A 27486-nucleotide genomic window follows, 5' to 3' on the forward strand; every position below is an offset into this window, starting at 1 on the left:
CTGGGTGGGTTACCCTAATTCCATGAGCCCAGAAAACTGGAATCAAGAATCAAAACGGTTTTGTCAAGCGTGAACGCTCACACAGTAGAGTGCAGTAACTTAGCTCATCCTGTGACCGTGACTCCAATGGGTGAAATCTCTGAGCGATCCTGCTCGGATTCCACCACATGCAGGAAGAGCTGTGGGTGTCAGGGGTGCAGCAGGGCGCACTTCAGCCATGGTCAGCCCCAGAATCCACCTCAGGTGTGGTCATGCTTGTGCCTCAGCTGGAACGTTCTTGTCCTGAGACAAAACCCCTGACGGTACTGTGTTCTGTACCTAGCTTCCTCCCCTACAGTGTTGTATCATAAAATCCTTTCATTTGCTGGGCTCCCCGTCCCCCTCTGCTTTGCATTTGAATCGTGCTTTTGCTTGGAGGGTGTTTGTAAACCCCATTTCGCCTGCGTAGTATGGTTAAGGAGGTTGTCGTGTAACTTAAACGAACTGTCTACTTACAAACCCCTTTAAAAGTAACCTGCCTCGGCAGCAGGAAGTACCGAGTCCACTTCCTCGTACACCAGAATCCAGGCGCCTTTTCTGCTCCTCGCCTCGGTCTCATTTATTGGCCAATACGAGTCATACCAAGTAAGAACCTGAGGTTCCCGCCCGGCAACAGCCCCACCGCAAGGCCTCTCCCCACTGAGGCCCCAGCGCTCTGCGCCCATGCGGCCCCAAGAATCCCGCCAGGAGCCCGGCACCCCTCGCGGGACGGCAGCGGCCAGGGTGGCTGTCCGCCAGGCTCAGTGCCAGCCAGGGGCCAGCCTGCCGGGGCCCCCGGAGCCGAACGCCCGGCCTCGGCCAGCGGCCCCAGCCCTGCACCCCGACGTGCGCGGCCGGAGCCTGCCGCCATCCTGGCCCCACCGCCTCGCAGCTCCCCATCGGAGGCGCCGAGCGCAAGGGCTCCCCGCCAGGACGGCACCCGGGCCGCGCGCGCCCTCCGCCGCTCGGCCGCCAGGCGGAGGGGCTGGCCCCAGGGCTCCGAGCGCACCGCTCGCCAGCCAGCTTTAGCGCAGCTCGGGGGCAGACGCGACCAAGACGCGGCTGCTCGCGGCCCCGGCGCCCCGGCTCTCCAAGCCCCGGGAACGCGGGCGGGGACGACGCCCCACGGAGTCTGCGGTCGGGGCCCGCCGCCAGGTGGGCGGAGCCCGGCAGAGGCCACGCCCCTGAGCGGAGGTCAGGCGGGCCCCTCCATCACGCTGTTCGGCCGCGCGAGGGGGAAAAAGTGCTGAGTGGTCGGCGCAAGCGCAATGGGATGCGAGCGTACTGCGCAGCCGTAATGTGTCTCTCAGGCAGGCGCAGTGGGGAGTAAAGGAGACGCCTGGGGTCAATGAGGGCGCGCGCAGGCGCAGTATGGTGCGGTGGCACTGCGCATGCGCGCCCGGGGCGTGGCGACATGGGAGGACTGTTGACGGAGGTGCCATGGCTGCCCGCGTTTGTCAGGGAAGCGGAGCTCTCGGTTCCCCTCCGAGTCGGGCCTCCTGACGCCGCCAGTGGGCGGGGCCCCCCGGGCCGTCGCCGCCGCTGTCATGTATCCGCCTCCGCTGCCGCCGCCGCCGCCGCCGCATCGGGACTTCATCTCGGTGACGCTGAGCCTCGGCGAGAGCTACGACAACAGCAAAGGCTGGCGGCGGCGCTCGTGCTGGAGGGTGAGGGTCGCGCCGGGGCCCCCCGAGGCCCCAGGAGCTGCCAGTCGGCGTCCGCGGGCCGGCGGGGAGGTCCGCCCCCCCAGTCCCGGGCAGCTGCTGCCGCCGCCCACCCCCCGCTTGGGGAGCCCCGGGGTGTTTGCGCCTCACACCTGGGCGCGTTGGGGGGTCGCCTGAGTCAGCGACACGGGAAGCCCCGGGGTGCTTCCGCATCACACCTGGGCGCTTTGGGGGGTCGCCTGAGTCAGCGACACGGGGAGCCCCGGGGTGTTTGCGCATCACAGCTGGGCGCGTTGGGGGGTCGCCTGAGTCAGCGACACGGGAAGCCCCGGGGTGTTTGCGCATCACACCTGGGCGCGTTGGGGGGTCGCCTGAGTCAGCGACACGGGAAGCCCCGGGGTGCTTCCGCATCACACCTGGGCGCGTTGGGGGTCGCCTGAGTCAGCGACACGGGAAGCCCCGGGGTGCTTCCGCATCACACCTGGGCGCGTTGGGGGGTCGCCTGAGTCAGCGACACGGGGAGCCCCGGGGTGTTTGCGCATCACACCTGGGCGCGTTGGGGGGTCGCCTGAGTCAGCGACATGGGGGAGCTGGAGCCTGGCTCCACTGCCTGTGCAGTAGGACAGAAATGGTTTGGAGTTTTGTTTTCCTCTTACGTGCACTCATGAAGTCATCTCTCGTGTTCTCTGAGAGGGAACTTCTCCCAGTTCAAAACAGGTGATGCTGAATTACCCGTTGTCGCAATCACATGTGAGGGTTAGGAGACTTTCACTTGTGTTATTTTCATTAAAAATTGTTCTCTCCCATGCTTAGAAATGGAAACAGCTGTCGCGGTTACAGAGGAATGTCGTCATCCTTCTCTCTGCTTTTCTGTTTATCTGTGGGTTCCTGTCCTACATGAATACCGCAGACCACTGGAAAGGTACCCGAACCTTAAAACGATGCTGTGATGAGTGGTGACTAGGAGTATTTAGTTATCTTGCCATCTACCTTAAACAGCTCCAGGAGAGCACAAATGGCTGCTGACTGGTATCTGATGAAGATAAAGAGAAGCATAAGGGCTCTTTTCTTTTCTAACCACGTGGCCTTAGTTGTGATTTAACGTTGCCGTGTAAGTCCTGATATCTCCAATCTCTCATGGAAATTCAGGTCATGAGGACCATTTTAAAGTAATTACTTTCACATTCACAATATGTATTATTGCATGGTGGGAAAGGGCAGGCAGTGCTTCATAAGGAGGTGGAAAATCTCTTCTGGTGATGGCGACTTGTGGGGGGCGAAGCCAAGGAGCTGCTCAGGATGCACACACCACTCTCTGGGATGGAAACTATTAAGGTGAAGTGTTTGTGGGTATGCTTTGTGGGGCAGGACAAAAGTTGTCAGGTGCTTTGAAAAATATCTGATTCACCTTGGCTGTTTCTCAATTCACTGAGATTACTCCCTTGGTGTCTTGTAGTGTCTTTCTGAATAACACTTGTCAAGATGTTTCTTATGAAGCATATTAAGTTTTCTATTTTGTAGCTTATTTTATGATAAAATATATTTTCCTTTTTAGCCCTGAGTGGCAGGTCATCAGAAAATCAGAAGGTGCAACCAGACTTCTCTGGACCGAAACCAGCAAACCCGCCTGTCTTACCGGCTCCTCACACTGCAGGGGCTGCCCAAGGCTTCCCAGAGATTCCACCTCAGGTACTTTAATAAACTGCACTCTACAACCCCAAAGGCATTTGTTTGGTGTTTTAATCTCCCGCTCACTCACACTGGGCTGGTGACAGAGCCTGGGGACAGAGGATGATTGCTTCATTTGCTGTTCTTTGCATTGGGCGCTAGCTGTGTGATGAGTAATAAAATAGATCCTGTCCCTTTTCTCTCGGAACTTACAAGCTGGTAGGAGACGCAGGTAACAAACCAGCAACAAACACGTGCACATACTGGCATGTCTTGTAAATTCTGTGAGAGAGAAAAGGAAGGTAGTATCTGTGGGGGCAGGTCCTCGGTGGTCAGGGAGGCCTCCCTGAGGACAAGACCGCAGACAGGCAGTCTGTTTAGAGCGAGAGCAGGGTTTCTACCAGAGGGGTGGGCAGACCTTGTGACAAGGACAAGTGTGGCACGCCCAAGGAGTTGCAGGAAATGCTGAGTGGCTGCAGCATAGGAAAGGGTAGGAGAGCAGAAGGGCACGCTCAGAGATGGACCACAGCTCTGAAGTCCTGGCGTGGCATCAGCAGCACGTGCAGTTTCAATTTATGTGCACAGAGAGATTTGAAGCTGGGGTGTGACATCTCAGGTTTTAGATAGGAAACCTGCTCTGTTGTTGTGTGGAGACTCACTGTGCTGTGGTCAGGATTGGGTAGCAGAGTCGTGGGAGAGAGTGGTGTGCGTGAGGAGAAACGTGCAGGTGGAGAAGTGGGGGGGGTGGGAGGAAACCTGGCTGATGGCACAGTGGTGGCAGAGCAGGAGCCGGTCAGGGGACACTCAGGTGCTCCACTGAGGATCCAGATCTGTCCAGTCATGCCTGGGGGGCATACACAGAGGCTTCACATGGGGAGGGGGTGGTGTCAGGGCCAGTGTACAGAGAATAGGTCTGTACAGGAGAGACAGGTGGTGGTGGAAGGGGAGGGTAGAGCCATCAGGAGGCAGCAGGAGAGTGGGGAAGTGCTGTCAAAAAGGCACTGCTTCAGAAGGAGAGTGGCCACCTGGTCTCCAGGACACCTCTGAGAGCCAGGCGGTGCCACCACAGTGGGTGGTGTGCCCAGGACCGATGACTGCAGTTCGGCTTTAGTTTGTGTTGCTGACGTGGTGGTGGAACCTCAGGGTGAACTCCTTGGGGCCAGGTGGTGGTTTCATGCACCTGCAGGCCTGTCCTGGAAGGTGAGCTGGGCTCTGGGGTAGACCAGGAGCACATCTTAGCAGTGGCATCAGGGGTAGGCAGAAAGCTTCCTGAGGAAGCCACCACCCCCCATTGGAAATGTTTAAAAGTTAAAGGACAAGTAGAGCAGTTTTGGGTTTGGGTGCCTGGGGCAGCTCTGTGTGACCCTGGAGAGAAAGGAGGAGCCTGTACTGTACGCAGGAAGCACCTGTGCCTCTGGGTGCCCCCAGTGGGTGGGGCTGGGGGAGGGCAGGGTGCCTCTAACTGCACCACTTAGCATTTGAACAGCTGTGGTCTTTGCTTCACCAGGCCAGCTTTCAGAGTTTTATGAGTGAGTTGTAAAAGCAGGTTTAAGTCTGAAACCTGAAGCAAGCCCATTGTAATCAGTTCTCTGCCTTTCTGGAATGTTGTGTGTTTCTAGATTTGAAAGAAGGTGGAGGTTTGAGGGAGTCCAGAACTAACAAAAGAAGGAAAGAAAAAAAAAGACAAATAGGAAAAAGAGAGGAAATAGCAGCCATGCTTGAAGCGATGGATTAACGGCAGAGAATATTCAAGTCCCTGTAAGGCAGTAGACAGGACGCATCGGGAAAATTGGAAATCAGCTAGCCCCTAGAAGAAGAAATACTCTGGAAAAGGCTATTACCTCATTGGCAGTCAGGATCAGAATCTTTAAAACGTTAAAACGTTTTGAGCCCATCAACATAATTGAAAGGAAAGGTGGTTAATTTCATGTGTTGACTAGTGCAGTGCAGAGAACTACTTACTGTGGTCCTTCTAACCATTCAGGGTCTTGTGACTCCCACAGATCGAATGGGTGGGACTATGCCAATGAGGTACTTGTGGCCCATCAAGGGGGTTGGACAGCTTGCTAACAATGCAAATAAGGTGCATGGAACCCTTGGCAGGGGCGGGGAGTTGTTAGGTGCTGTCTAGTGAATTCTGACTCACAGCAAGACCCTGTGTACAACAGAACAAAACTGCCTAGTCCTGCACCACCTGCACAATCGTTGCTATGCTTGAGCCCATTATTGCAGTCACTGTGTCAGTCCCATTCCGTTGAAGGTCTTCCCCTCTTTTGCTGACTCTTCACCTAGCTTAATGTCCTTCTTCAGGGACTGGTCTGTCTTGATAACATGTCCAAGGTGCGTGAGGTGAAGTCTTGCCATCCTTGCTTCTAAGGAGCATTCTGGTTGTACTTCTTCCAAGATGGATTTGTTCATTTTTCTGGCAGTCTATATATTTATGGTATATTCAATATTCTCTGCCAACACCACAATTCCAAGGCGTCAGTTCTTAAGTCTTCATTATTCATTGTCCAGCTTTTGCATGCATTATGAGGCAATTGAAAGCACCATGGCTTGGGTCAGGCGCACCTCAGTCCTCAAAGTGATATGTTTGCTTTTTAACACTTTAAAGAAGTCTTTTGCAGCAGATTTGCCTAGTGCAAAGTATCATTTGATTTCTTGACTGCTGCTTCCATGGTATTGATTGTGGATCCAAGTTCTTGATTTTTTAAAAATAGTTCTGTAATTTTTTAGTAAACATTATTTATTTTAAAGAAAATTACAGCCTAAGTATCTGTCTCCTGCTGTGACATAAATACTGCAAGTGGTGGGTTTAATGAACAGAAATTTATTCTCTCACAGCTTAAGAGGCTCCATGTCTGAATTCAGGGCACTAGCTCTTGGAAAAGGCTCTTACCGCCCACTCGGGGGGAAGGTCCTCGTCTCAGCTTCTCTAGTGTTCTGTGTGTTCTTTGGCAGCTGTTACAGATGGAATTGTGTCCCCAAAAAATACGTGTTGTAAATCCTAATCTCGATGCCTGTGGTTATAATCTCATTTGGGAACTGGGTTGTGTTTGTTATGTTAATAAGACAAGATTCCTGGAGGGCGTATCTTGGGTCGGTCTTTTGAGATATAAAGAGATTAAACAAGAGAGCAGAGCAAAGGGAAGAGATGATCACCCAGGAGCAGAAGCTCAAAGAGACAAGGACCTTCCCCTAGAGCCAACAGAGACAGAAAGCCTTCCCCTAGACCCAGCACCCTGAATTTGGACTTCTAGTCTTCGTCTCATGTGCTTTGGATATGTTATTGGGAGGAATCAGTCCCTGGAGAAGGACATCATGCTTGGAAAGGTAGAGGGTCAGCGAAAAACAGGCAGACCCTCGAGGAGATGGATATTCACAGTGGCTACAATGGGCTCAAGCATAGCGATGATTGTGAGGGTGGCGCAGGACCGGGCAGTGTTTCGTTCTGTTTTACATACCGTCACTATGAGTCGGAACCAACTTGATGGCACTTAACAACGACAGCAGCCTCCTAGACTGTGAGCAAATAAATTTCTGTCTGTTAAAGCCACCCGTTCGGTATTTCTGTGATAGCAGCACTGGAGACCTAAGATACACAGACTGGTTTAGCTATTTGAAAGCATAACTGTGTTACCCAGGAAGGTGACCATGGAGCTGCACTTCCCTGAGACCCGCTGTGCGGAGGAGGGAGGCAGAGATGCGAGTGCATGCCTATGTGGGTGGCCTCTCCCAAGCAAGGGCTGCAGGGACCCCACTGAGCTGTGGAAAAGGCTTCTGGGGGGGATGTAGGGGAGAGGTGCAGCCAACGAAGGGAGCTCAGCTCTGTGTTGTCTCTTTCTCAGCGGTACTTGGGTACAAACAGGACAGATCTCTTCAGACCCACGAGCAGGCACCTTCCTCTCCAAGAGTGGAGCCACATCTGTGCCCACAGTCGGGTCTGGCCCCTGGGGTTAGGACATCGGCACACTCACTAGTGCCTACCATCAGCACCCAAGGCCCTTTTTCGAAGTGTTAACAAGGCTTAAGGGGCTGGAGGCTGGTTCCCCTCCATAGGGCCTTTCTTATAACCCCTCGCTATTACCTTTGAGGTCTGCACGTTGAGGCTTGGACCCTGTGTCCAGGGCTGGAGTGGCCAGTCTGCAATGTCTCCTGTTCTGTTTAGTCAGAGTCGGGACATAGCTGGCCAGGTGCTCATCGTCCAAGGCTACGTACTTTAAGTGAAAACAGTGCCCTGAAGTCGCAGGTGCCGGGCCAGCCCCCAGTGCCGGGTGGGTGTGTGCGTCTGTATTTGAGGGGCATGTCCCGGATGTGAAAAAATAGCAGTGCTGGGGAACTGCGTAATTGTCACGTGTGACTTCATGTTTGTGTAGAAGCCTCGGAAGCATTCCCGACGGGGACCACCCAGCCTGCAGATCAGAGCCCCAGATAAAGATGTGAAGGATGGGATTCAGGACCTCGCAGAGCAGGAGAGAGAGGAGCTGAGTATCACGTACAGGGAGGAGAACATGCGGAGGACCGTCATCAGGTACAAGCACATTGAGTGGCCACTGAAGCCATAGCTCTGAGCCCAAGCTGACCTGAAAAAACACAGATGAAGATAGCCAACAACGTGCACGATAGGAATTTTCCACTTGATACACACTATATGTGCTTTGTAATCGCTGTCAATGAAGCTTTAATTGATTCTAAAACCACAGTTAAAGAACTGGAAGTCAAAGCTGAGCCAGCCTCTGGCCCTTGCTCTCAGCCTAAAGTGATGTCTGAGAACCATGCGAGTTTATTTTCTCTGAGGGTGTGTGGAAGAGAAAGACAGGCAGGGTGGGGAGGAAGGGACCGGGTCTCGGGCCTGGGGAGCCCTTTGTGGGCAGTTAGCATGGGAGCAGACTGCGTGCCAGCTGGACCTCCTCCCTTCCTGAGCCCCTTCCGAGCTGGGCAGGAGCAGCATGGGAGAGGATGCTTTGCCTTGCCCTCTGGGTGGTGTCTGTGTCAAGAGCCACAGCAGAGCTGCTGGGCGGGTAGTGGCTTCCAAGCATTGCTCCTCTGGGAGACATTTACATTTCTAGGATGTGGTTCCCCGTAATTCACGATGTGTGCCCTGACACCTGGTCCTTAAATGTCGATGCTGGGTGCAGCATTTCCAGTGCACATTCTTCATGATTGGGGTCAGCTTTTCTTTACTCGGGTGCCCCGGAGGACAGGCTGTGAACCAGGTGCTCGCATGTTGCTGTCCCTCCCGTGGGAAGCGCGTTGCCCTGGTGGGCACTGTGGAGGTGCTGTCCGGTGGAGGAGCCCTGGCTGGCAGGATGCCCCACAAGTCCCTGGGCCTTGGGGTCGTCAGTCCCCTCTGCGCAGTGACCCCGCCACCCTGATGTCCTTGGCTCTGTAGAGCATGACTGATTTCATTTGTGAGCATGAGTTAATCAAGGGCACAGCTTGTTGACAAGCCAGGTCCACACAAGGCCAGGGCCTGGTGGGAGAAGCAGAGTTCCTAAGGGAGATACACAGCCCTGCTCTGCAGTCCCAGTGGCTTGGGCCCTCAGGCCATCCCCATCGTGTTGTGTCGCACACTCTCCGGCACAGCCACAGCCCCCGCACGCTCCCACCTCAGGCCTCGGGCAGCCTCCTTTCCAGAACAGCCGTCCGTGGCCCCTTAGTGCCTGTCCCCCCCCAACCCCCGGAGACAGTGCTGGCACCTCTGCTAACACTGGGCCGTGGTTTCCCTTGGCCTGTCAGCCTGGCGCCTCAGCGAGCTCAAGCCCAGCGAGGCAGGGCGGCAGTGAGTACCCACTAGCGCCCCATGCCCGCGAGCCTTTGGTATGCGTCGTGGTAGTCGCTGAGCTGACTGCTCTTTCTCTGACCCACTGAAGCTGGAGAGGAGCCGTCATTGAGCACGAGCTGGTCACTGAGTCCCCATCCAGGAGAGCAGACGTCCACACCCAGCGCCTGGTCCCAGAAGCCAGGACTCTGAAAGTGTCAGGTAAGTCCTGTCTCCATCTTCGTGGGCCATCCCAGTGCCTGCCATCCAGGGTCTGGTGATGGAGGTGCAGGCCAGGCATTTGGGGGCTGGCGTCTCTGTGTCCCTTGCACCTGCTAGACCTAGCACCCCCACGTCTGTGCCAAGTCTCAAGCTTCTCTCTGGAACCTGGGAGAACTGATGAGGCCACATGGTCTCTCACTGGGGCCTAAGCAATGACAAGGCAGCAGGGTGCTGGCTGGGGAAGGCTGACCTGCCCTGGGCCTGGGCCATCCTGGGCTATGGTGCGTGTGGCACTCCACTTGGTCTCCAGGCCATCACAGCATCTGAAGCTCCCCAGGATTGCGGGATCTTGGTGCCAGCCCTGTGCTCAGCACTGAGCAGCGAGGGCCCATTCAGCTCTCTCGATACCCCATGGTACAGAGGGAAAACTGAGGTTCATATGGCGGCTGACACCAGGGCTGCAAAGTCCAGGGCCCAGGCATGTGACCCTGTGCTGAGCCGTGCAGGGACCCTGAAGCTGGACTTGCACATAGCCCTGGGTGTCTCTGGGGAAACAGAGGGTCTGTGGGCGTTTAGAGTGGATGGCTAGGCTGTGGGTATCAGCAGGAGTGGTCCCCCAACCAAAATCAGAGAGGTTTGGGATGAAAACACTTGTGTGCGTGGTGCTGACAAAGATGGACAAGGAGGACACTCCCCAAGTCATACTGGCTGCCTCTGGGAAGTGCTACCAAGGGGGCTTCAGGTGGCTGTGACATCACTTCCTCTCTGAAGCCGCCTGGAGCTGATAGGACAGAGCGTTCACATCTGCACGCTCAGGGTGTTCTTGTAAAAATCAGCTCTGTCGTTGTCAACGTTGAGCATTTTACCCAAACTATTTTTACATGGATGGGCCCACGTGGGTTCTGTGGCCTCCATGCACTGGAGGCTGGGATGGCACCAGGCAATCTGGGCTAGCCCATTTCCGTATCTTCTGGACTCTGAGGCAGAGCAGGTGGTGAGGTGCTATGGCTCTGGTGGGCAAGCCTGACTTGGAGGGTCCCCCACAGCTGAGTTCCCAACCTTTACTTCTCACTGCTGCTCTCTGGACCCAGACCCGCCAGTGACCTGATGGCAGCCCTCCCCTAACACAACTCCCTGCACCTGGGGAGCGGGCAGGTGGCTGCACTGGAGGTCTCTGCCCAGGGAACTGGCCAAGGCCCCAGGACCCCCACAGTGAGTGGCCCTTCTCCTCCCTGCAGCTCCCCCAAACAAACGCCAAAAGGCCGTGGTGGACGCATTCCGCCACGCATGGAAGGGCTACCGCAAGTACGCGTGGGGCCACGACGAGCTGAGGCCCCTGTCCAAGTCCTTCGGCGAGTGGTTCGGCCTCGGCCTCACCCTGGTCGACGCCCTGGACACTATGTGGATTCTGGGCCTGAAAAAAGGTATCTGCTCGTTCCCAAGCCTGTGGGCTGCAGCTCTGTGTGGCCTGGGGAGGAGATGAACCCAGAGTCTGGCCTGTGCTCAGCCCTGGCCCCCAGAGTCTCCGGAAGGTCAGCTTTAGACCATGGAGCTTGTGTTTGATTCTGGATTATGTGTGCTGAGGCTCTCATCCTCACATGTCTAAGTGGTGTCTATAATTATTTCTAAGTTGGTATTTTAAATGCTGGCTTTCAGTTAAAAGTTCTCTGAACAGACTGACTGCTACCCATAAGATCACTTAAGCTGTCCATTGTGTAACGGCCTTTGCTTGCCGACCACGTGTGCTGTTACTGCGGGGGCACTTCCCCAGCTGCACTGCTGGCCTCCTTTTATCTGTACATGTTGGAGACTCCCCCCCTGGGAGTAGGAAACAACATTGAAACCCTGCAGGAACACCTTCAGGTTCTGCAGGTAGACCAGAGGGCACAGGTGAGGGTCCTGCAGAGTAGATGCCCGCAGGGTGCAGGTAGACCCAGAGGGCACAGGTGAGGGTCCTGCAGAGCAGATGGACAGGGCTGCACGTAGACCCAGAGGGCACAGGTGAGGGTCCTGCAGAGCAGATGCCCACAGGGTGCAGGAGACCCAGAGAGCGCAGATGAGGGCAGGACTGCTCCTTTGCTCCGTAACCTGTGCTGTTTGTGTTGTAGAGTTTGAAGAAGCCAGGAAGTGGGTGTTACAGAAGTTACAGTTCCAGAAAGACGTGGACGTCAACCTATTTGAGAGCACGATCCGGATCCTGGGGGGGCTGCTGAGCACGTACCACCTGACAGGGGACAGCCTGTTCCTGGAGAAAGCTGTGAGTGCCTGATGCCAGGGCTGCCATTTCACGCGGTGACCCCTGTGACGTGAGGACGTTCAGGGCAGTGTCCTTTGTTTCCCTGTTTTCTCTGTGACCACCCATCTGAATCTCTGTATTCGTGACGTGTGTGTCTGATGCGGCACAGTTACTGCCGCTGAAACCCATGGACACAAGTCACTAGTCTGATTGACTCCAGCTGAGTTCTGGGGCAGCGTGGCGTTGGGCAGCCACCTGCACCTTTCCCTCCCCCCAGTGGGATGGAACAGGTGACCCAACAGGATGGTGAAATGTGGACAAGGTCTCGCTGCAACCTGCTCTCCTCCTCCACCAGAAAGATTTTGGACATCGGCTGATGCCTGCGTTCCGGACTCCCTCCAAGATCCCATACTCCGATGTGAATATCGGCACTGGCAATGCCCACCCTCCCCGGTGGACCTCGGACAGCACGGTGGCCGAGGTGACCAGCATTCAGCTGGAATTCCGGGAGCTCTCTCGTCTCACAGGAAATGAGAAATTCCAGGTACAGCAGGAGGGGTGGGGGGGCAGGCAGTCGGAAGTGTCTCATGGGATCTCACCTCTGCTCATTACAGCAGCTGCAGGGACACTCATCCTGGGCTGGATAGTTGCCCAGGTGACAAGCAGAAGTGGCTTGAGTGTGGTGCAGACTCCTGTGGTCATGCTGGGGGTCTGCCTGGCTGTTCCTGCTGGAGGGCAAGAGCCAGTCGCAGTCTGGTGGGTTGTTTCCACCTTGTGGCTCTCGTGAAAAGTGTTGCAGTGAACACTGGTGTACAGGTTCCTTTGTGTTTGCATGCTTGCCTTCACTCCTTCTGGGCGTATACCTAGGATTAGGATTGCTGCGTCACGTGGTAGTTCTATGTTCAGCTTTTTGAGGCGCCGCCGACAACGGATGAGGGTCCCAGTTGCTGCACAACCTCACCAGCACCTGCCGTTTCTTCTTTTTAACGGCACTGAGGTGTCTCCTTGCTGTTTCGATTTGCATCCTCCTCATGGCTGATGCCGTTGAGCATCTTCTCGTGTGCTCGTCGGCCGTCACTTTATTCCTTCTTGTGGCTGAATGATCCGTCGTGTGGGTGGACCACACTTTGTTTATGGATTCTCCAGTCGACGGATATTTGGGTAGTTTCCAGTTTGGGGCTCTTTTGAATAGTGCTGCTGTGAAAATTCATGAACATGTTTTTGTGTGAACATACGTGTTATTTGTCACAGGTACATACATAGGAGTGGAATTGCTGGATCATGTGATAAACCTGTTTAACTGTTGGAGGAACTACCAGGCTTGCAAAGTGGCTGTACCATCTTACACTTTCATCAGCAGTGTAAGAGGGTTCTGATTTCCCTACACCCTTGCCAGTTTTTTTTATTAGAGTCGTCCTACTAGGTATGAAGTAGTGTCTTATCATAGTTTTGGTTTACATTTCCCTAGTGACTAATGTCGAGCTTCTTTTTATGTGCTCATTGGCCATTTTGGAGCCCTGGTGGCGCAGGTTCTAACCAAAAAGGTCAGCAGTTCAAATCCACCAGCTGCTCTTTGGAAACCCCATGGGGCAGTTCTGCTCTGTCCTGCAGGGTCACTCTGAGTTGGAACTGAATTGACGGCAACAGGCTTGGGTTTTTTGGTTTTTTTTTTAATTGGCCAGTTATATATCTTCTTTGAAGAAGTGTTTTTTCAAATCCTTTGCCTGTTTATTAATTAGGTTATTTTTTTTTTATTGTTGAGTTTTAAGAGTTATTTATATATCATGGAAACTAGAGCTTTATCAGATACATAATTTGCAAATATTTTTTCCCATTTTGAGGATTATCTGTGTCCTTCAAAGCACAATTTTTTTTTTTACAATTTATTTTGTTGTTGAGAATATACACAGCAGAATATACACTAACTCAACAATTTCCACGTGTATAATTTAGTGGCATTGCAAAGCACAGTATTTTTTAATGTCTACTTCATTTTTCCTTTGGTGGCTCGGACTTTTGCTGTCATATGTAGGAAACCATTGCCTAATCCAAGGTCATGAAGATGTGTACCGGTATTTTTTCATAGGAGTGTTATACTTCCAGCTGTCACATTTAGGTTTTGGGTCCAATGTTTCTTTTTTATTGTGGTGAAAATATATGTAACGAGACATAGGCCAACTGGGCAATTTTTGCATGAAAAATTCACTGCTATCGATTACGTTCTTCAAGTTGGACAACCGTTCTCACTACCCTTTCCATATTATTCCACCGCCATTAACATAAACTCAGTGCCCCCTAAGCAAAACTCCCCCTTCCCCCGCACCCCCAGTAACTGCTCATAATCTTTGGATTCTATGTATTTATTTCATACAAGTCAGATCATACAGTATTTGTTCTTTTGTGACTGACTTATTTTGTTCAGCAATTGAGGCCATTTTGAATTAATTTTTGTACGTGGTGTGAGGTAGGGTCCAACTTCATTCTTTTGCATGTGGATGGATATCCAGTTGTCCCAGCACCATTTGTTAGAAGACTATCCTTTCCACATTGAATGGAAATGGTACCCTTGTGGAAAATCAATCGACTGTTAAAAAAAAAAACCCAGCCTGTTGCCATCAATTCCAACTCATAGCGACCCTAAAGGACAGAGTAGAACTGCCCCATAGGGTTTCCAAGGAGCGCCTGGTGGATTTGAACTACTGACCTTTTGGTTAGCAGCTGTAGCTCTCAACCACTGTGCTACTAATTGACCATAGATGCACCAATTTATTTCTGCACTCTAAATTCTATTCTATTGATCTGCTGTATTTTTATGCAGATGATGCACGTGTTACACGTTTGTTTGCCAACTGTGCAACCCCCTTGCACACTGCTTTCCTAAGTGCGCTGTGTGGGTTACATGTGTGGGCGTATTGTTTGCCAAAAATACGGTCTGTGTTTTTGTGCCAGTGCCCCACTGTCTTGATCGCTGTTGCTTTGTGGTAGGATCTGAAGTCAGGAAGTACGAGTCTTCCAACCTTGTTCTTTTTCAAGATTTTTTTTTTTTTACTATTCTGGTTCCTTGCATTTCCATATGAATTTTAGGATCAGCTTGTCAATTTCTGTACAAAAACCAAGCTGGACTTTTCTTAGGGATTGCATCGACCCTACAGATTGCTTTGAGGAGTATTGCCGTTTTAACAGTGTGCTTGCTTCATAAACGTGGGAGGTCTCTGCATTTGCTTAGGTGTTCCTTTTTCCAGTGATGTTCTGTAGTTTTCACCGTACAAGTCTTGGCACTTCTTGTTAATTTATTCGTAAGTACTTTATTGCCATTAATCCTGTTGTGAGGAATTGTTCTGTCAGCCTCATTTTTGAATTGTTTATTGCTTGTGTTCAGAAGAGTAACTGAGGCTTGCAGGCCTCATTTGTCAGCTCTAATGGTTTTTAGGGGTTTGTGCAGGATCAGAGTTAGGGCAGATTGGAGGTTCATGTGGCCTCAGGAGATTGAATGTGCAGGCGTCCACGTGGGCCATGCAGACACTTGTGCACCTCAGCTGTTCGAAAGCTGCTGACCCAGTGTCTACTGGCTGCTGGGGTCTTTGCTAGATGCTGAGGTACAAAAGGATAAAAAGCCGTGCCTTAGTTTCTTGCACATGTTGTTGGGGTAGGGGACCAGGAATCCCTCACAATGCAGCGTCCTGAGTGCTAGGAGACAAGTGTGCACCTTGCCAGGGGGCCAGAGGCAGGGAAGGTGCCTAAGGCCATAGGTGAGGGACCCGCTGAGGGGATGGCTTGTTTGTGAAGCATAAGCAGGAGTGCATGTGGTAGGCGGGGACAGGCCTTTGAGTGTGCAGTCTGTCTGCTCTCTACCTGGGGTGCCGCACGGGCAGCAGTGTTGGCATGTTGTAGTGAGGACACCCATGCATGCAAGCCCAATACCTGCTAGCAGGACCTGAAGTTCTGGGAGCAGACAGACTTAGGGTCGGCAGGGACAGTCAGCCTCACCCTGCCATCCAGAGCAGTAGCAGCTGAGCTGTGTCCCTGGGACATGGGGCCATCAGACGCCCCGTGGGGCAAGTGGGTACAAGGACTGCTGGGGGTTCCTCCCTCCTCTGGTGAATCAGTTCTGGGTAGGGGGCTTCACTCAGACCAGACCTCTGTAGCCCCCACACCCTCATCTACTGCAGGAGGCCGTGGCGGAGGTGACACGGTGTGTCCACTCGCTGTCTGGGAAGAAGGACGGGCTGGTGCCCATGTTCATCAATACCCACAGTGGCCACTTCACACACCTGGGAGTATACACGCTGGGAGCCAGGGCTGACAGCTACTACGAGTACCTGCTGAAGCAGTGGATCCAGGGAGGGAAGAAGGAGACGCAGTGAGGCTCTCCCCTGCCTGCCGTGGGGTCCACGGGGTGTCTGGTCCCCAATCCTTTGTCAGGAGGCAGCTGCTGGGCTGGGCCCAGTGTGGGCCTGTCTGAACAGATGTTTCCCTTTCACCCCAGACTTCCCACAGGCCTGGCCCAGTCCCTGGGGTTCCACAGCTCAGGCTGAACTCTGCGCCCTGGGGCCATGCACTTGTCCCAGGCTGGGAAGGGCAGGCTCCTGCACACTGGCCCTGCAGGTTGTAAACACGCTGGAAATGTGGCATCCCCACCCTTGTTTCCTGAGGTTAACAGGACAAGTTTCCCCCAGTGCACAGTGTAGTCACTCAGAATTCAGCTTGGAAAATACAGATTAGCTTTTGTAAGGGAACTTTTGTCACTGAAGTCTCAGTCCTGGGGCGGACACTGCTGACCCTAGTGGACATCTGGGGTGGGTCAGGGGCCCGGCTGAGTTGCTCCAGCTCAAGGCCCCAGGACAGTTCACAGGTGACCCTACCCAGAGGTGGCTACAGCCAGCACCCTTCCTTGGTGATGATGTGGCTGTCGTGGGTCTTTGGAGCCTGATTCTCCCAGGATGAAGGTGTCCAGGGGTGGTGGTTAGAAGACAGGTCCTCTTGGCTCAGGACAGGCAGATCTCAGGGCAAAGATGACAGTTGGGACTGATTGTGACTAAGGGCCCCAGTCGGAGGAACAGGAGGCACTGCCCTCCCCCAGTAGAGCCCCCCTTTCTGTGAGCCTCCTCCCCCCAGGGACAGGGCGCTCACTGTCTGCGAGCCTGGGTTTACAGCTGGGCCTGTTCCTGAGGGCCTAGGCTGGGGGTGGGGGCCTGGGCCTCAGTGTGTCTCAGGGAGACTTAGCACAGCGCTTATCCACAGGCTCCTGGAGGACTACGTGGAGGCCATCGAGGGCGTGAAGAAGCACCTGCTGCACAGCTCTGAGCCCAGCAAGCTCACCTTTGTCGGGGAGCTGGCCCATGGTCGCTTCAGTGCCAAGATGGTGAATGCTGACCCAGCTCTGGGCTCGAGGGTCTGGGAACTCAAGGATGCTGTTTGTACGACAGCCCATCTCACTGCCCTGAGCCTCGAGGAGGCAGGGCCATCCCAGGTTCCATGTGTGAGCCCGTCCCAGCAAGGGGCCGACACTTGCAGAGGTCCAGGGTGTAGGGGGAGGGCACACAGAGGGAGCCAGTCAGAAGGCCACGCCCTTAGCTGGTGTTCCTGTGCTTCTTCCCCCATGAGCACCAGGGGGGCAGCCCTGTCCTCCTGCTGCTAGTAGCTATGCGCAGGCTCTCACTTGCTCGCTCAGCTGGCAGTGGTGACGGACCCTCTGGTTTCCAGGACCACCTGGTGTGCTTCTTGCCAGGCACGCTGGCTCTGGGGGCCCACCATGGGCTGCCAGCCGAGCACATGGACCTGGCCAAGGCGCTGATGGAGACCTGCTACCAGATGAACCGCCAGATGAAGACGGGGCTGAGCCCAGAGATCGCCCACTTCAATGTGGTCCCCCAGGAGGGCCACCAGGACGTGGAGGTCAAGGTGAGTGCTGGCAGGCTGAGGGGTGGCCTGTGGGCCAGAGCCCTCACTGAGCCCACACGTCCCTACAGCCGGCAGACAGGCACAACCTGCTGCGCCCGGAGACGGTGGAGAGCCTGTTCTACCTGCACCGCTGCACGGGGGACAGCAAGTACCAGGACTGGGGCTGGGAGATCCTGCAAAGCTTTAACACCTACACACGGGTGAGCCGTCCTCTGGCCGTTCCTGGTCACCGTGCAGAGGGGATGGCTGAGATGTGGAGGACACCTTCACTTACGGGGTGGTGGGTGCTCACTGGGGTGGATGCTTACGGGGTGGTGGACGCTTTGGTGGTGGTGGGTGCTCACGGGGTGGACGCTCATGGGGCGGGTATTTCCCAAGTCTGGGGTGGGGGAGGGATGTGTCTGCAGAACTGATGACACCTCTGCCTTGCCCCTGCCCAGGTCCCCACAGGCGGCTACTCCTCTATCAACAATGTCCAGGATCCCCAGAATCCAGGCCCGAGGGACAAGATGGAGAGCTTCTTTTTGGGGGAAACGCTGAAGTACCTGTACCTGCTCTTCTCTGATGACGCAGACCTGCTCAGCGTGGACGCCTATGTGTTCAATACGGAGGCCCACCCCCTGCCCATCTGGACTCCCTCCTAGGGTTTGGGGACCCGGGCAGGAGCAGTGGACAGAGGCTGACCAGGGCGTGGGCATCCTTGATCTTAGCCGTGGGTCTCCTACTGGTCATTGGTGCCTGTCGAGCTCCAGGTTGCACTGGGACAGAGCCCGGTGGGCAGCCAGCCGGACGCCTCAGGGCCAGGCGCCAGCCTCAGGGCAGCAGCTCTGGACTGTTCCCCACCTGACTCCTAGTCAGGAGCCACCAGGACCACGTCAGAATAAACCGTGGCAGGTGTGTGATCCACGTGGCCCAGCCCACCGCAACCTCCTCTTCCTTCCTCAAGACTAATCATGACTTGTGATTCCAGGGCTGGAACCTCCTGTCTGTGCTGGGTCTGGGCTGCTAGGTGTCCTGTTCAGAGAGGAGCTGAGCGCCCGGCCCAGGACATGGCTGGGCTCAGGCTCAGCCAGCCTGTGAGCGTCCTGGGCCCAGGGGGCTTGTGGTGGTGGCGGCTGTGCCCCATGGGGACATCGGGCTCAGGGCCGGCTCTCGTGTTTACACGTTGGACTCAGGGATTCCAGCCGCCCTGCAGGGGCTCAGAGGGCCGGGTGACACGTTCATCCTGCTTTCAGCCGCCCGGTGGAGTGGGGCTTTTAAAATTAGGATAAACATGGATTTGCTCTCAGGTGTCTGACACGTGCATTCCTGGTCTGTGAAGCCTGTGGGTTGAGTGCAGAGGGAAGGTAGGTGCTATGTGGGCTGGTCCTCGCCCCATCCTGCTGAGACTGAGGACCACGCGGTAGGGAGCTCAGCCCTGGCAGAGTGCTTGCCCGGCCCCTTTCTACCAGGCTCTGTGCCTGGGTGGAGGGAGTGCCAGCTCCAGCTGTTTCCGCAGTGGCTGCAGCCTCCCGCCAGCTGAGGACCCCACAAGGTGTCTGGGCTCTGTCTACCTTGTCTTCCACCCCCTGCGGCTCCTCTCCCCATCATGTGATACCCAGAAATCCACTGGTTCATACAGGTGGTCCTCTTAATTGCCAGCCCCACCAGGCCAGCTGTGGTCTGAGGGGTGTCCTGGGCACGCCCCCTTACCTGTCCCTGAGGCTCAGGGCAGCGGCAACCCAGGGTACCCACACCCCCACCCTCAGCTATCTCTCCTGACCCCTCGCCTGCTGGCCACCCCCCAACCTGTGCATCCCCTGTGCCGGGGAGGGGTGCAGAGCCAGGTTCCACCATGGCCCTTGTCTCCCTGAGGGCCAGAAGTAGAGGTGGGTGGCTGTGTCCCCTGCAGGGGTTGGGGGTAGCAGTGGGCAGGGAGGCCCCTCACTCGCCCAGACCTCAGGATTTCAGTGGTGTGGAGGTAGCTCCTGGGCCACTGTTGTTGAGATCACAAGTACTCCGCCTGTTGGAGGGACAAGGGTCAGCCAGGGCAAGGGCTGGGGGTCCCCAGAACATGCTGCCATGAGTGGGACAAGAGTGCCCACGGGTGGCGTCCCCTAGGAAGGACCTGCCACATGGGCATCTTTCAGGATAGACCTGAGCAGTAGCCGGGTGTGCCCATCTGCAGCTCACCTTTCCAGGACAGGTCTCCACAGTAGAGTCCTGTACAGAAGCAAGAGGGAGTCACTGGATATGGGATTTTCGTCCCTGTGGTCCTAAGTCACCAGATAATAGAATTGAAAATTCTATGTTTTATTAAATGTATCCCTTATTTTAAGAGATTGTGATAGAGCGCGGTCATTTTCCTGGGATGGTCTCCCCCAACCCCCTCCCCACACTGCATGGGGGCAGGAGTGGGCACATAGGTTCCTGTGACAAAGGGGGAGGCATGCAGGTCCAGATCTGCTTCTCTGGAAGCTCAGAGGATGGTCAGCCTTGGGATCTGGTGTCCACGCCCAGAGGGCCAGAGGCCCATTTGCAAGTTATGAGTTTAAGCAAGGGTGCCCTCTTCTTGGGCCACGAAGCCGTGGCCGTGGGACATGACCCTCCCCAGAGAGGACAAGATGCTCTCGACCAGAGAACCAGACGCTTTATTCAGCCCCAGCATCCCCCTCAGGTGGGCTACACACCCACCGGCAACTGTGGACCCAGCATTGGTGGTGGGGGCGGGGGGATGAAGCAAGGTCAGGAAGATCCCATCAGCAAGTGGGGGACAAGGGCTTCAGCTGAGACTCATCTTCCCTCGGCTCTTTGTCCTATGTGGGATCGTCTGGTGACAGAACCTAAGACCCCTCCCATTCAAGTTTCCTCCTTGCCTCGGGACAGAACTTGGAGAGGGGCCAGCTGGCCCTCGGCCCCTGGGCCACACAGCCTACCACGGCCTTCTGGCTGCCTTCACCCACTCATGGATGAGGGCAGCCTCAAGCTTCCGAGCCTCCACAACTGACGCAGGGTCTGCTGGGTTGGACTCCCTGAGGAACAGGCACCAGGGATGGGTGGTGAGGACCCGTGTAGGTGAGCCTGATGCCCCCACCCGCACCCAGCCGGAAGAGAAGGGAGCCAGGCAAAGCAGCACTCCCCACTCCCCACACCCCAGGAACCTCCCCAGCAGTGGGACTGGGGTGTACCTGAGGTCTAGGTGGTGGGCTCCCCCCTGGATTGTAACAGCGATGACTGACGCACTCAAGTTGCTCCGTATCTGTTGTCAGTGAGGGAAACTCATCAGGGGTGCTGGTTATGCTCTGAGCCACAACCAGTCCCCACCACAGACCTTCCAACTGCTGCATAATACAGTTTGTGGGGCGCAGCCAAAGTAGCAATTTGAGGTAAGTGCATAGCCTTGAATGCTCACAGTAGAAAGGGAAGGGTGCAGGTTAATGAGGCAGATATCCAAGATAAGAGATCAGGAAAAGAAAAACCAATAAAGGGGGGAGAGAAAATGATGAAGACTGAAGCAAAAATTAATGAAACAGAACCAAGGTGTGATAGAAAAGACCAGCAAAACCAAAGGCTGGTTTACGTAAAACCGTTCCGGCAACCCCAACCAGGAAAGCCCTGCACAGAATCACTATTCAAACTCAACGGGCCATATAAAATCTAAAACAATAAAGATCATGGAAAAAAAAAAAAACAGGGACAATGCTATGAACCCTAGTACATAGCATAAACAGTATACAAAACATAACTAACAATGCACAAACACCAGAAGAGAAACTAGATAACTGGGAGCTCTTAAAAATCACTTATGCTCATCCAAAGACTTCACCAAAAGACTAAAAAGACAGCCTAAAGACTGGGAAAAAAAAATTGGCTACAACATACTCAATCAGGGTCTAATCTCTAAAACCTACAAGATACTGCAAAACCTTAACAACAAAAAGACAACCCAATTAAAAAATGGGCAAAGGATAGGAATAGGCACTTCACTAAAGAAGACATTCAGGCGGCTGATACATGAGAAGACGCTCACGATCTTTAGCTGTTAGAGAAATGCAAATCAAAACTACAGTGAGATACTATCTCACCCCAACAAGGCTAACATTCATCAAAAAAACACAAAATGATAAGTGTTGGAGAGATTGTGGAGAGACTGAAACACTTACACACTGCCAGTAGGAATGTAAAATGGTACAACCACTTTGGAAATTGATTTGGCACTTCTTTAAAAAGCTAGAAATAGTACCATACGATCCAGCAATCCCACTGCTTGGAATGCATCCTAGAGAAATAAGAGCTGTCACACAAATAGACATATGCACACCCATGTTCACTGCAGCACTGTTCACAATAGCAAAAAGATGGAAACATCCTAGGTGCCCATCAATGGATGAATGGATGAACAAATAATGGTATGTTCACACAGTGGATACTATGCAACGGTAAAGAACAACGGTGACTCAGAAACATCTCACAACATGGATGAACCTGGAAAGCACTATGCTGAGTGAAATTAGTTGCAAAAGGACAAATATTGTATGAGACCACTATTATGAGAACTCAAGAAAAGGTTCTTTGACGGTTACAAGGGTAAGGAGGGAGGGAGACAGGTATTCGCTAGCAGACAAGAATTATCTTAGGCGAAGGAAGGACAACACACAACACGGGGGAAGTCAGCACAACTGGACTAAACCAAAAGCAGTTTCCTGAACACAACCAAACACTTCCAGGGATGGAGTAGCAGGGGCAGGGGTCTGGAGACCATGGTTTCGGGGGACATCTAGGTCAACTGGCATGACAAAGCTTATTAAGAAAATGGTCTGCACCCCACTTTGGTGAGTGGTGTCTGGGTCTTAAAAGTTAGTGATAGGCCATCTAAGATGCAACAATTGGTCCCAACCTACCTGGAGCAAAGGACAATGAAAAATACCAAAGACACAAGGAAAATATTAGCCCTAGAGACAAAAAGGGCCGCATAAACCAGAGACTCCAACAGCCTGAGACCAGAAGAACTAGATGGTGCCTGGCTACCACCAACAAACACCCTGATAAGAAACACAACACAGTCCCTGACAGAGCAGGAAAAAAGTGGGGTCCGAAACTCAAATTCATGTAAAAAGACCAGACTTAATGGTCAGACTGAGACTAGAGGAACCCCAGAAGACATGGTCCCTGGACTCTGTTAACCCAGAACTAAAACCATTCCTGAAGCCAACTCTTCAGACAAAGATTAGACTGGACTATAAGACATAAAATGATATTCGTGAAGAGTGTGCTTCTTCTCGGGTAGATACGTGAGACTAAATGGTCAGCTCCTCTCCGGAGGCGAGATGAGAAGGCAGAAAGGGACAGGAGCTGGCTGAATGGACACGGGAAACCTGGGGTGGAAAGGGGGACTGTACTGTCACATTATAAGGATGGCAACTAGGCTCACATAACAATGTGTGCATACATTTTTGTATGAGAAACTAACTTTAGCTGTAAATTTTCACCTAAAGCATAATTAAAAAAAAAAAAAAAAACCCAAAGGGGCCATAACTGCAGAACAGGGACCAGAGCCAAGAGCCCACCAGGACCCACTTGGTGACAGTCTGTTGAGGTTGCGACCACTCACCCCGCCCCCCGCCCAGGGGTCCAGGTCACCGTTGGAGAAGATGATGTTGCTGGCAGCTTTGAGTTCTGAAAGAGACACAGCAAGAATGGTGAGAGACCATCAGGGCCCCCAAAATCTGAGAGCCATGGGGGAAAGGTGGCCAGGGTCCCGCTGTAGTCTCGGGGGTGGGGGTAGGCATCTGGCCATTAAGGTCACTAGCTAGGGTGGGGGCAGAGGTGGGGCCAGCCCAGTGCAGAGGGAAAGAGGCCTCCCTGCCCCGGCCGTGCCTGCCCCCCAGAAGCTGGTCCGCAGCCAGTCCCGCCGAGGCCACACGCCCCACGTGTCCAGGCAGTACTGCTGGCGCAGTGACTCGGTGAACAGGAGCTCAGGAAACATATCGCTCACGTTGTTGCTGGCAAAGGTCAGGTTGATCTCGGTGCAGGCCTGCGGGCACACCCCCATACTGGTCAGGTCAGGCAGGGCGGGGCAGCCTGCTCCACAACTACCACACCGCATACCTGATAGTCCCAGGCCTCCGCGTCAGGGCCGGAGCCACAGCCCGTGGGGTCTGCACAGCTGCGGTACTGCCGGTAGATGCTGTAACAGGGCTCGGTCCCTGAGGAGTTGTACAGCAGACCTGGGGGGAGGGGGAACGCAGGCACCACGCACTCAGGGCCCCCTCTGAAGTTCACGCCTGGTGAGGCATGGGGTGGGGTCTGTGCAGTTGAGGTGGCCTGGCTGCCCAGCCATGCTTCCACTCTAGAATTGCCCTTCGTGCCTGGGGACCCCAGTGGCCCCTGGAGCAGCGCCCCTTCATGCTGGACCCAGGGACACGGGGGGATTCTGCTCCCCTCATCACAGTGGTCTTGGGTCCTTGTCCCCATGCAGCCCCCCACTCAACACCTAACCCTCCACAGTAAGAAGTGCCGGCTTCCTGCTCCCCAACCCAGCCAGACGCACCCACCAGTGCACGGAGCCCCACGATGCTCTGTTTCTCACTCAGCAGCCGATCGCAGCCAGCCTGGGTGGAGGGGGCTCCTGAGGGGTGGCACGTTCTCTGCCAGCAGCCTCTCCTCACTCCAGCCTACCCCTCCTGTCCCAGGGCCTGGCTGAGGAGGCGGTGCAAGGCCTCAACCAGACCCCCACTGGCTGCCAGGCAGCTGTCCCTCCTCCAACCCCTCCTCCTGTTTCCAGCCTGGCCCACCCACCCTGGGGATGTGGCCTCACTCTGACAGGGTTGGCCGGAAGAGGGCCCAGGAAGTTGGTGGGGTATGGGTAGTCCATCATGGCCAGCACGGTGAAGGCGTTGCGAGCAAACGCAAACAGCTGGGTCAGGTCCTGGCTGGAGAGTGGCTGACAGGTGCCAAACTCCCGGCTGATGGTGTCGTAGGCTGCAGGGAAGGAGCAAGGACAAGAATTGAGGAGACTGTGGATGAGCCTGCTCGGGGAGGGGGGCCTGTGGGGCAAGAGCACCAGCAGGTGGGGGGCAGCAGGAGGACAGATGACAGATGGGGGCGGGTGGTCCTCTCACCTTCCTGTAGAAATAAGTCCTTGATCTGCCGGAACGCGTCCCGCACTCCCTGAGCACATTTGGGACTCTGACCCTCAAAGTCCTGGAGAATGAATGCTTGTTGTCGCTGTGGCCCCCAGCCCATTTGGCCCCCCAACCCTCACAGTCCCCAGCCCTCGGCCAGCCCAGGACTCCCCAGGTCTCCACTCACTGCGGTGACATCCCGGAAGAACTGGTAGGAGTCCCCAAGGCCTGCAACAGCTATGAGGGGTGCGCTGGCTGCCAGAGCCCCCGCCACGAGGTGAGGGTACTTCATGCGCATATAGGCACTCAGCATTCCCCCATAACTGGGTGGGGTGGGGGCACAGGGTTATGATAGCTGGTCCACCCACCATGGCACCCTACAACATGAGTGGGCCCTGGACACCTTCCCACATGGCCCGAGAGGTTCTGGGGCTGGTCCCGCCCTCCACCCCGCACACCCTGCTTTCTTCTTTTCTCCTCAGCGGTTGAGTGCCCTCAAGAAGGACCCTGGATTTCCTGAGACCTACGAGCACCCCGAGGGCTCTGTACATATCACTAAGTCCTGGGAACAGCCCCAATTGAGGGGGGTCTCCCCACTACTGTGGCTGGAACATGCAGACCAGTGGGGCACTCAGGGGAAGAGCAGGGAGGGCTTCCAGAAAGCAGGGGCCCCTAAGCAGGGATGCTAAACTGAGAGGACAGGACAGAGAGGGCTGAGAAGACCCCAGAACTCCGTGGGGGCGGGGCTGAGGGCAGCAGAGGCCCTGAGCTGTGCAGAGGGTACAAGGGGCAGGACCTGGGTGGGAGATTTGGGACATCTGGGAGGCTGACTCCGGGGTGGGCCACTTCGGACAGGGGGGCTGTGTGGGGAGCTGGGGCTGACAATGCCGCCAGGTGCGCTGAGGTTGGCACTCCTGGGAGAGCGAGGATCAGTGTCCGGCCCAGCCCCAGGAGCCCCCCGCCCCGCCCATGTGCGCAGGGCCCACCTCCCGCCGAAGGCGATGGCTGGGGCGTCCTGGGCCCCGAAGCTCGCCCGCAGCGCCTGCAGCAGCACCGCAAAGTCGGCCAGGGCCTGCTCCACCGTCAGGAGCTCCGTGCGCCCGCGCTGCGTGGACTGCGCGCCAAATGGCAGCGACTTCCCGTAGTACCGCTGTGGACGACAGGGGCAGACGCTGACCCGCGCCCGCCGGCCCGGGGCACCTCCCGCGGGGACCAGCGACCTGATACCCACGTGCTCTGCGAAGACTACCAGGGCTGCCTCCCGCGCGGCCAGCTCCAGAATGAAGCCCGAGTTATTGGCGAAAGACCACACGTCCCCCTCGTTCCCCGTGTAGAAGAATATAGGCCCCTCGTTCCTCTTCCAGAACTTCTCTGCGAGGGGGTGGAGGCAGGCAGGGGTCGGCCCGCGGGGACTCGCAAGCTCCCCGAGTCCCGGGCCTGCACAGTCCCCCCGGGGTCTCCGCAGGGTCTGCCAGTCCCCAAACCGCAGGGTCTCCCCGGGGTCTCCCCAGGGCCCCTGAGCCCGCAGGGTTTCCACAGGGTCTCCCAGGGCCTCCGGACCGCGGGGTCTCCCCGGGGTCTCCAGGGTTCTGGGCCCCTGGCCCCCACTACCCCATGACTCCACACAGGGCTGACCTCACCTGACACCAGGAACCGCTGGCGGAAGGTCTTGTTGCCAAACCTCTCGAAGTTGAAGTGGTCCAGCAGCTGCTCGAAGTAGCCCTCCCGGAAGCCGGGGTCTGCGACCCTGTGGGCTGGGGGGGACACGCCGGTGAGACGGGAGACGTGGGGACGGTGAGGGGCCCGGGTCTGGCGCCGCACTCACCCCCGACCTCACCCCTGGCCGCGGGGCCGCGCAGCCCAAGCGCCAGCAGCAGGGCCAGGGCCCACCGCAGGGCCGGCCAGGCCGCGGGGACGCACGGCTCCCGCCTCATGTCTGGATGCGGCCCCCGCCGACGTGAGTCACGTGGAGGGTCACATGGCCGGGGGCCCACGTGACAGCCCGGGCGGGGCCGGCACTTCCCTGCCCCGCTGCTGCGCGCCTTCCCTTGGGTCCTGAAGGTTCCCGGGCTCCCGGAGGTCAGGGCTGGCCGATGCTCGCGTCCCCATGGAGACGGCGCTGGGCCACCGAGGCCATCCGTGACCCCGAGCTGGGCGGGGAGGGGGCCGTGACCCCGAGCTGGGCGGGGAGGGGGCCGTGTCCCCGGCTGCTCATCCTCCAGAGGCCTCAGCGAGCGTTCCCGGGGGGCCGTGTCCTCGGAGGTGCCAGGCCCCCGCCTGCCGCAGCCGTCACCCTGGTCTCCCATCCTTCCTCCTTCTGTGGTGCCCAGCGTCGGCAACAATCCCGACGTCCCCGTGGAGCTAATCCTGGGCCGGGCGCGCGTCCCCAACACGCACACAACTGAGAAGTACGGCCCTATGCGTCCCCCTCCACCCCCCCGCCCTGTCACCCCGCGGCCCCATCTGTGTCCCCTCCCCCATGCCGGCTCGGTAAGCACAGGCCCGAGGGGCGGGGCTGCTTTTGAAGGCAGGATCAGGGGAAGCCACCGGGAGGGACAGTTTCTAAGGGAGGAAGGGAAGGGGCCTGGACAGGGTGGTGTTGGTAAAGGGCGAGGGCTTTTGTGGCTGAAGCTGGTGGATGGGGCTGGTGGGCTCTCTGAGCCCAGGTGGGAGTTTGGGGTTGCCCCTGGAGGCAGGGCAGGGCAGGATGGTGGTTGTTCAGCTACAGAGAGCATGGCAATTTCCACCCTGCTCCTGAAGGCTGCCAGGTTTCCCTGCCCATCTCCACAGCTGGGGGAGCCTCGAAGCTCCGCAGACACCCAGCATGCCCTGTGCCCAGAGAGCTCACCCTTAGGACCACCCCTCCTGGCCACAGACAGGAAAGGGGACCCCAAGGCTGAACAGAGGGAGCTG

The 27486-nt window shown here is 55.9% G+C and overlaps 2 protein-coding genes across 3 annotated transcripts; one reads left to right on the forward strand and one right to left on the reverse strand.

Moving 5' to 3' along the window:
• Positions 1-1424: 1424 nt before the first annotated feature.
• Positions 1425-18758, forward strand: MAN1B1 (mannosidase alpha class 1B member 1). The gene is made up of 13 exons (XM_064290737.1): positions 1425-1685; positions 2496-2604; positions 3238-3371; positions 7727-7881; positions 9224-9333; positions 10572-10757; positions 11442-11590; positions 11925-12113; positions 15739-15929; positions 16811-16931; positions 17273-17470; positions 17539-17670; positions 17911-18758. Exons 1-13 carry the CDS (start codon positions 1566-1568, stop codon positions 18112-18114), a joined length of 1998 nt encoding a protein of 665 aa, XP_064146807.1. The 5' UTR covers positions 1425-1565; the 3' UTR covers positions 18115-18758.
• Positions 18759-20077: 1319 nt separating this feature from the next.
• DPP7 (dipeptidyl peptidase 7) lies at positions 20078-26959 on the reverse strand. Of its 2 annotated transcripts, none has more exons than XM_064290735.1 (13): positions 26399-26959; positions 26214-26327; positions 25805-25944; positions 25560-25723; positions 24761-24896; positions 24571-24652; positions 24267-24430; positions 24000-24060; positions 23558-23676; positions 23327-23483; positions 23061-23125; positions 20638-20708; positions 20078-20481 (listed from the first exon to the last, which is right to left on the reverse strand). In XM_064290735.1, the coding sequence occupies exons 1-13, from the start codon at positions 26877-26879 to the stop codon at positions 20382-20384; spliced, it is 1854 nt and encodes a 617-aa protein (XP_064146805.1). In that variant the 5' UTR covers positions 26880-26959; the 3' UTR covers positions 20078-20381. The 2 variants fall into 2 exon arrangements, with proteins under 2 accessions (XP_064146805.1, XP_064146806.1); XM_064290736.1 differs by having other exon boundaries at positions 26411-26958.
• Between the last annotated feature and the right edge of the window lie 527 nt (positions 26960-27486).

The sequence above is a fragment of the Loxodonta africana genome, chromosome 9 (assembly GCF_030014295.1).
Source record: "Loxodonta africana isolate mLoxAfr1 chromosome 9, mLoxAfr1.hap2, whole genome shotgun sequence".
NCBI classification, from domain to species: Eukaryota; Metazoa; Chordata; class Mammalia; order Proboscidea; family Elephantidae; genus Loxodonta; species Loxodonta africana.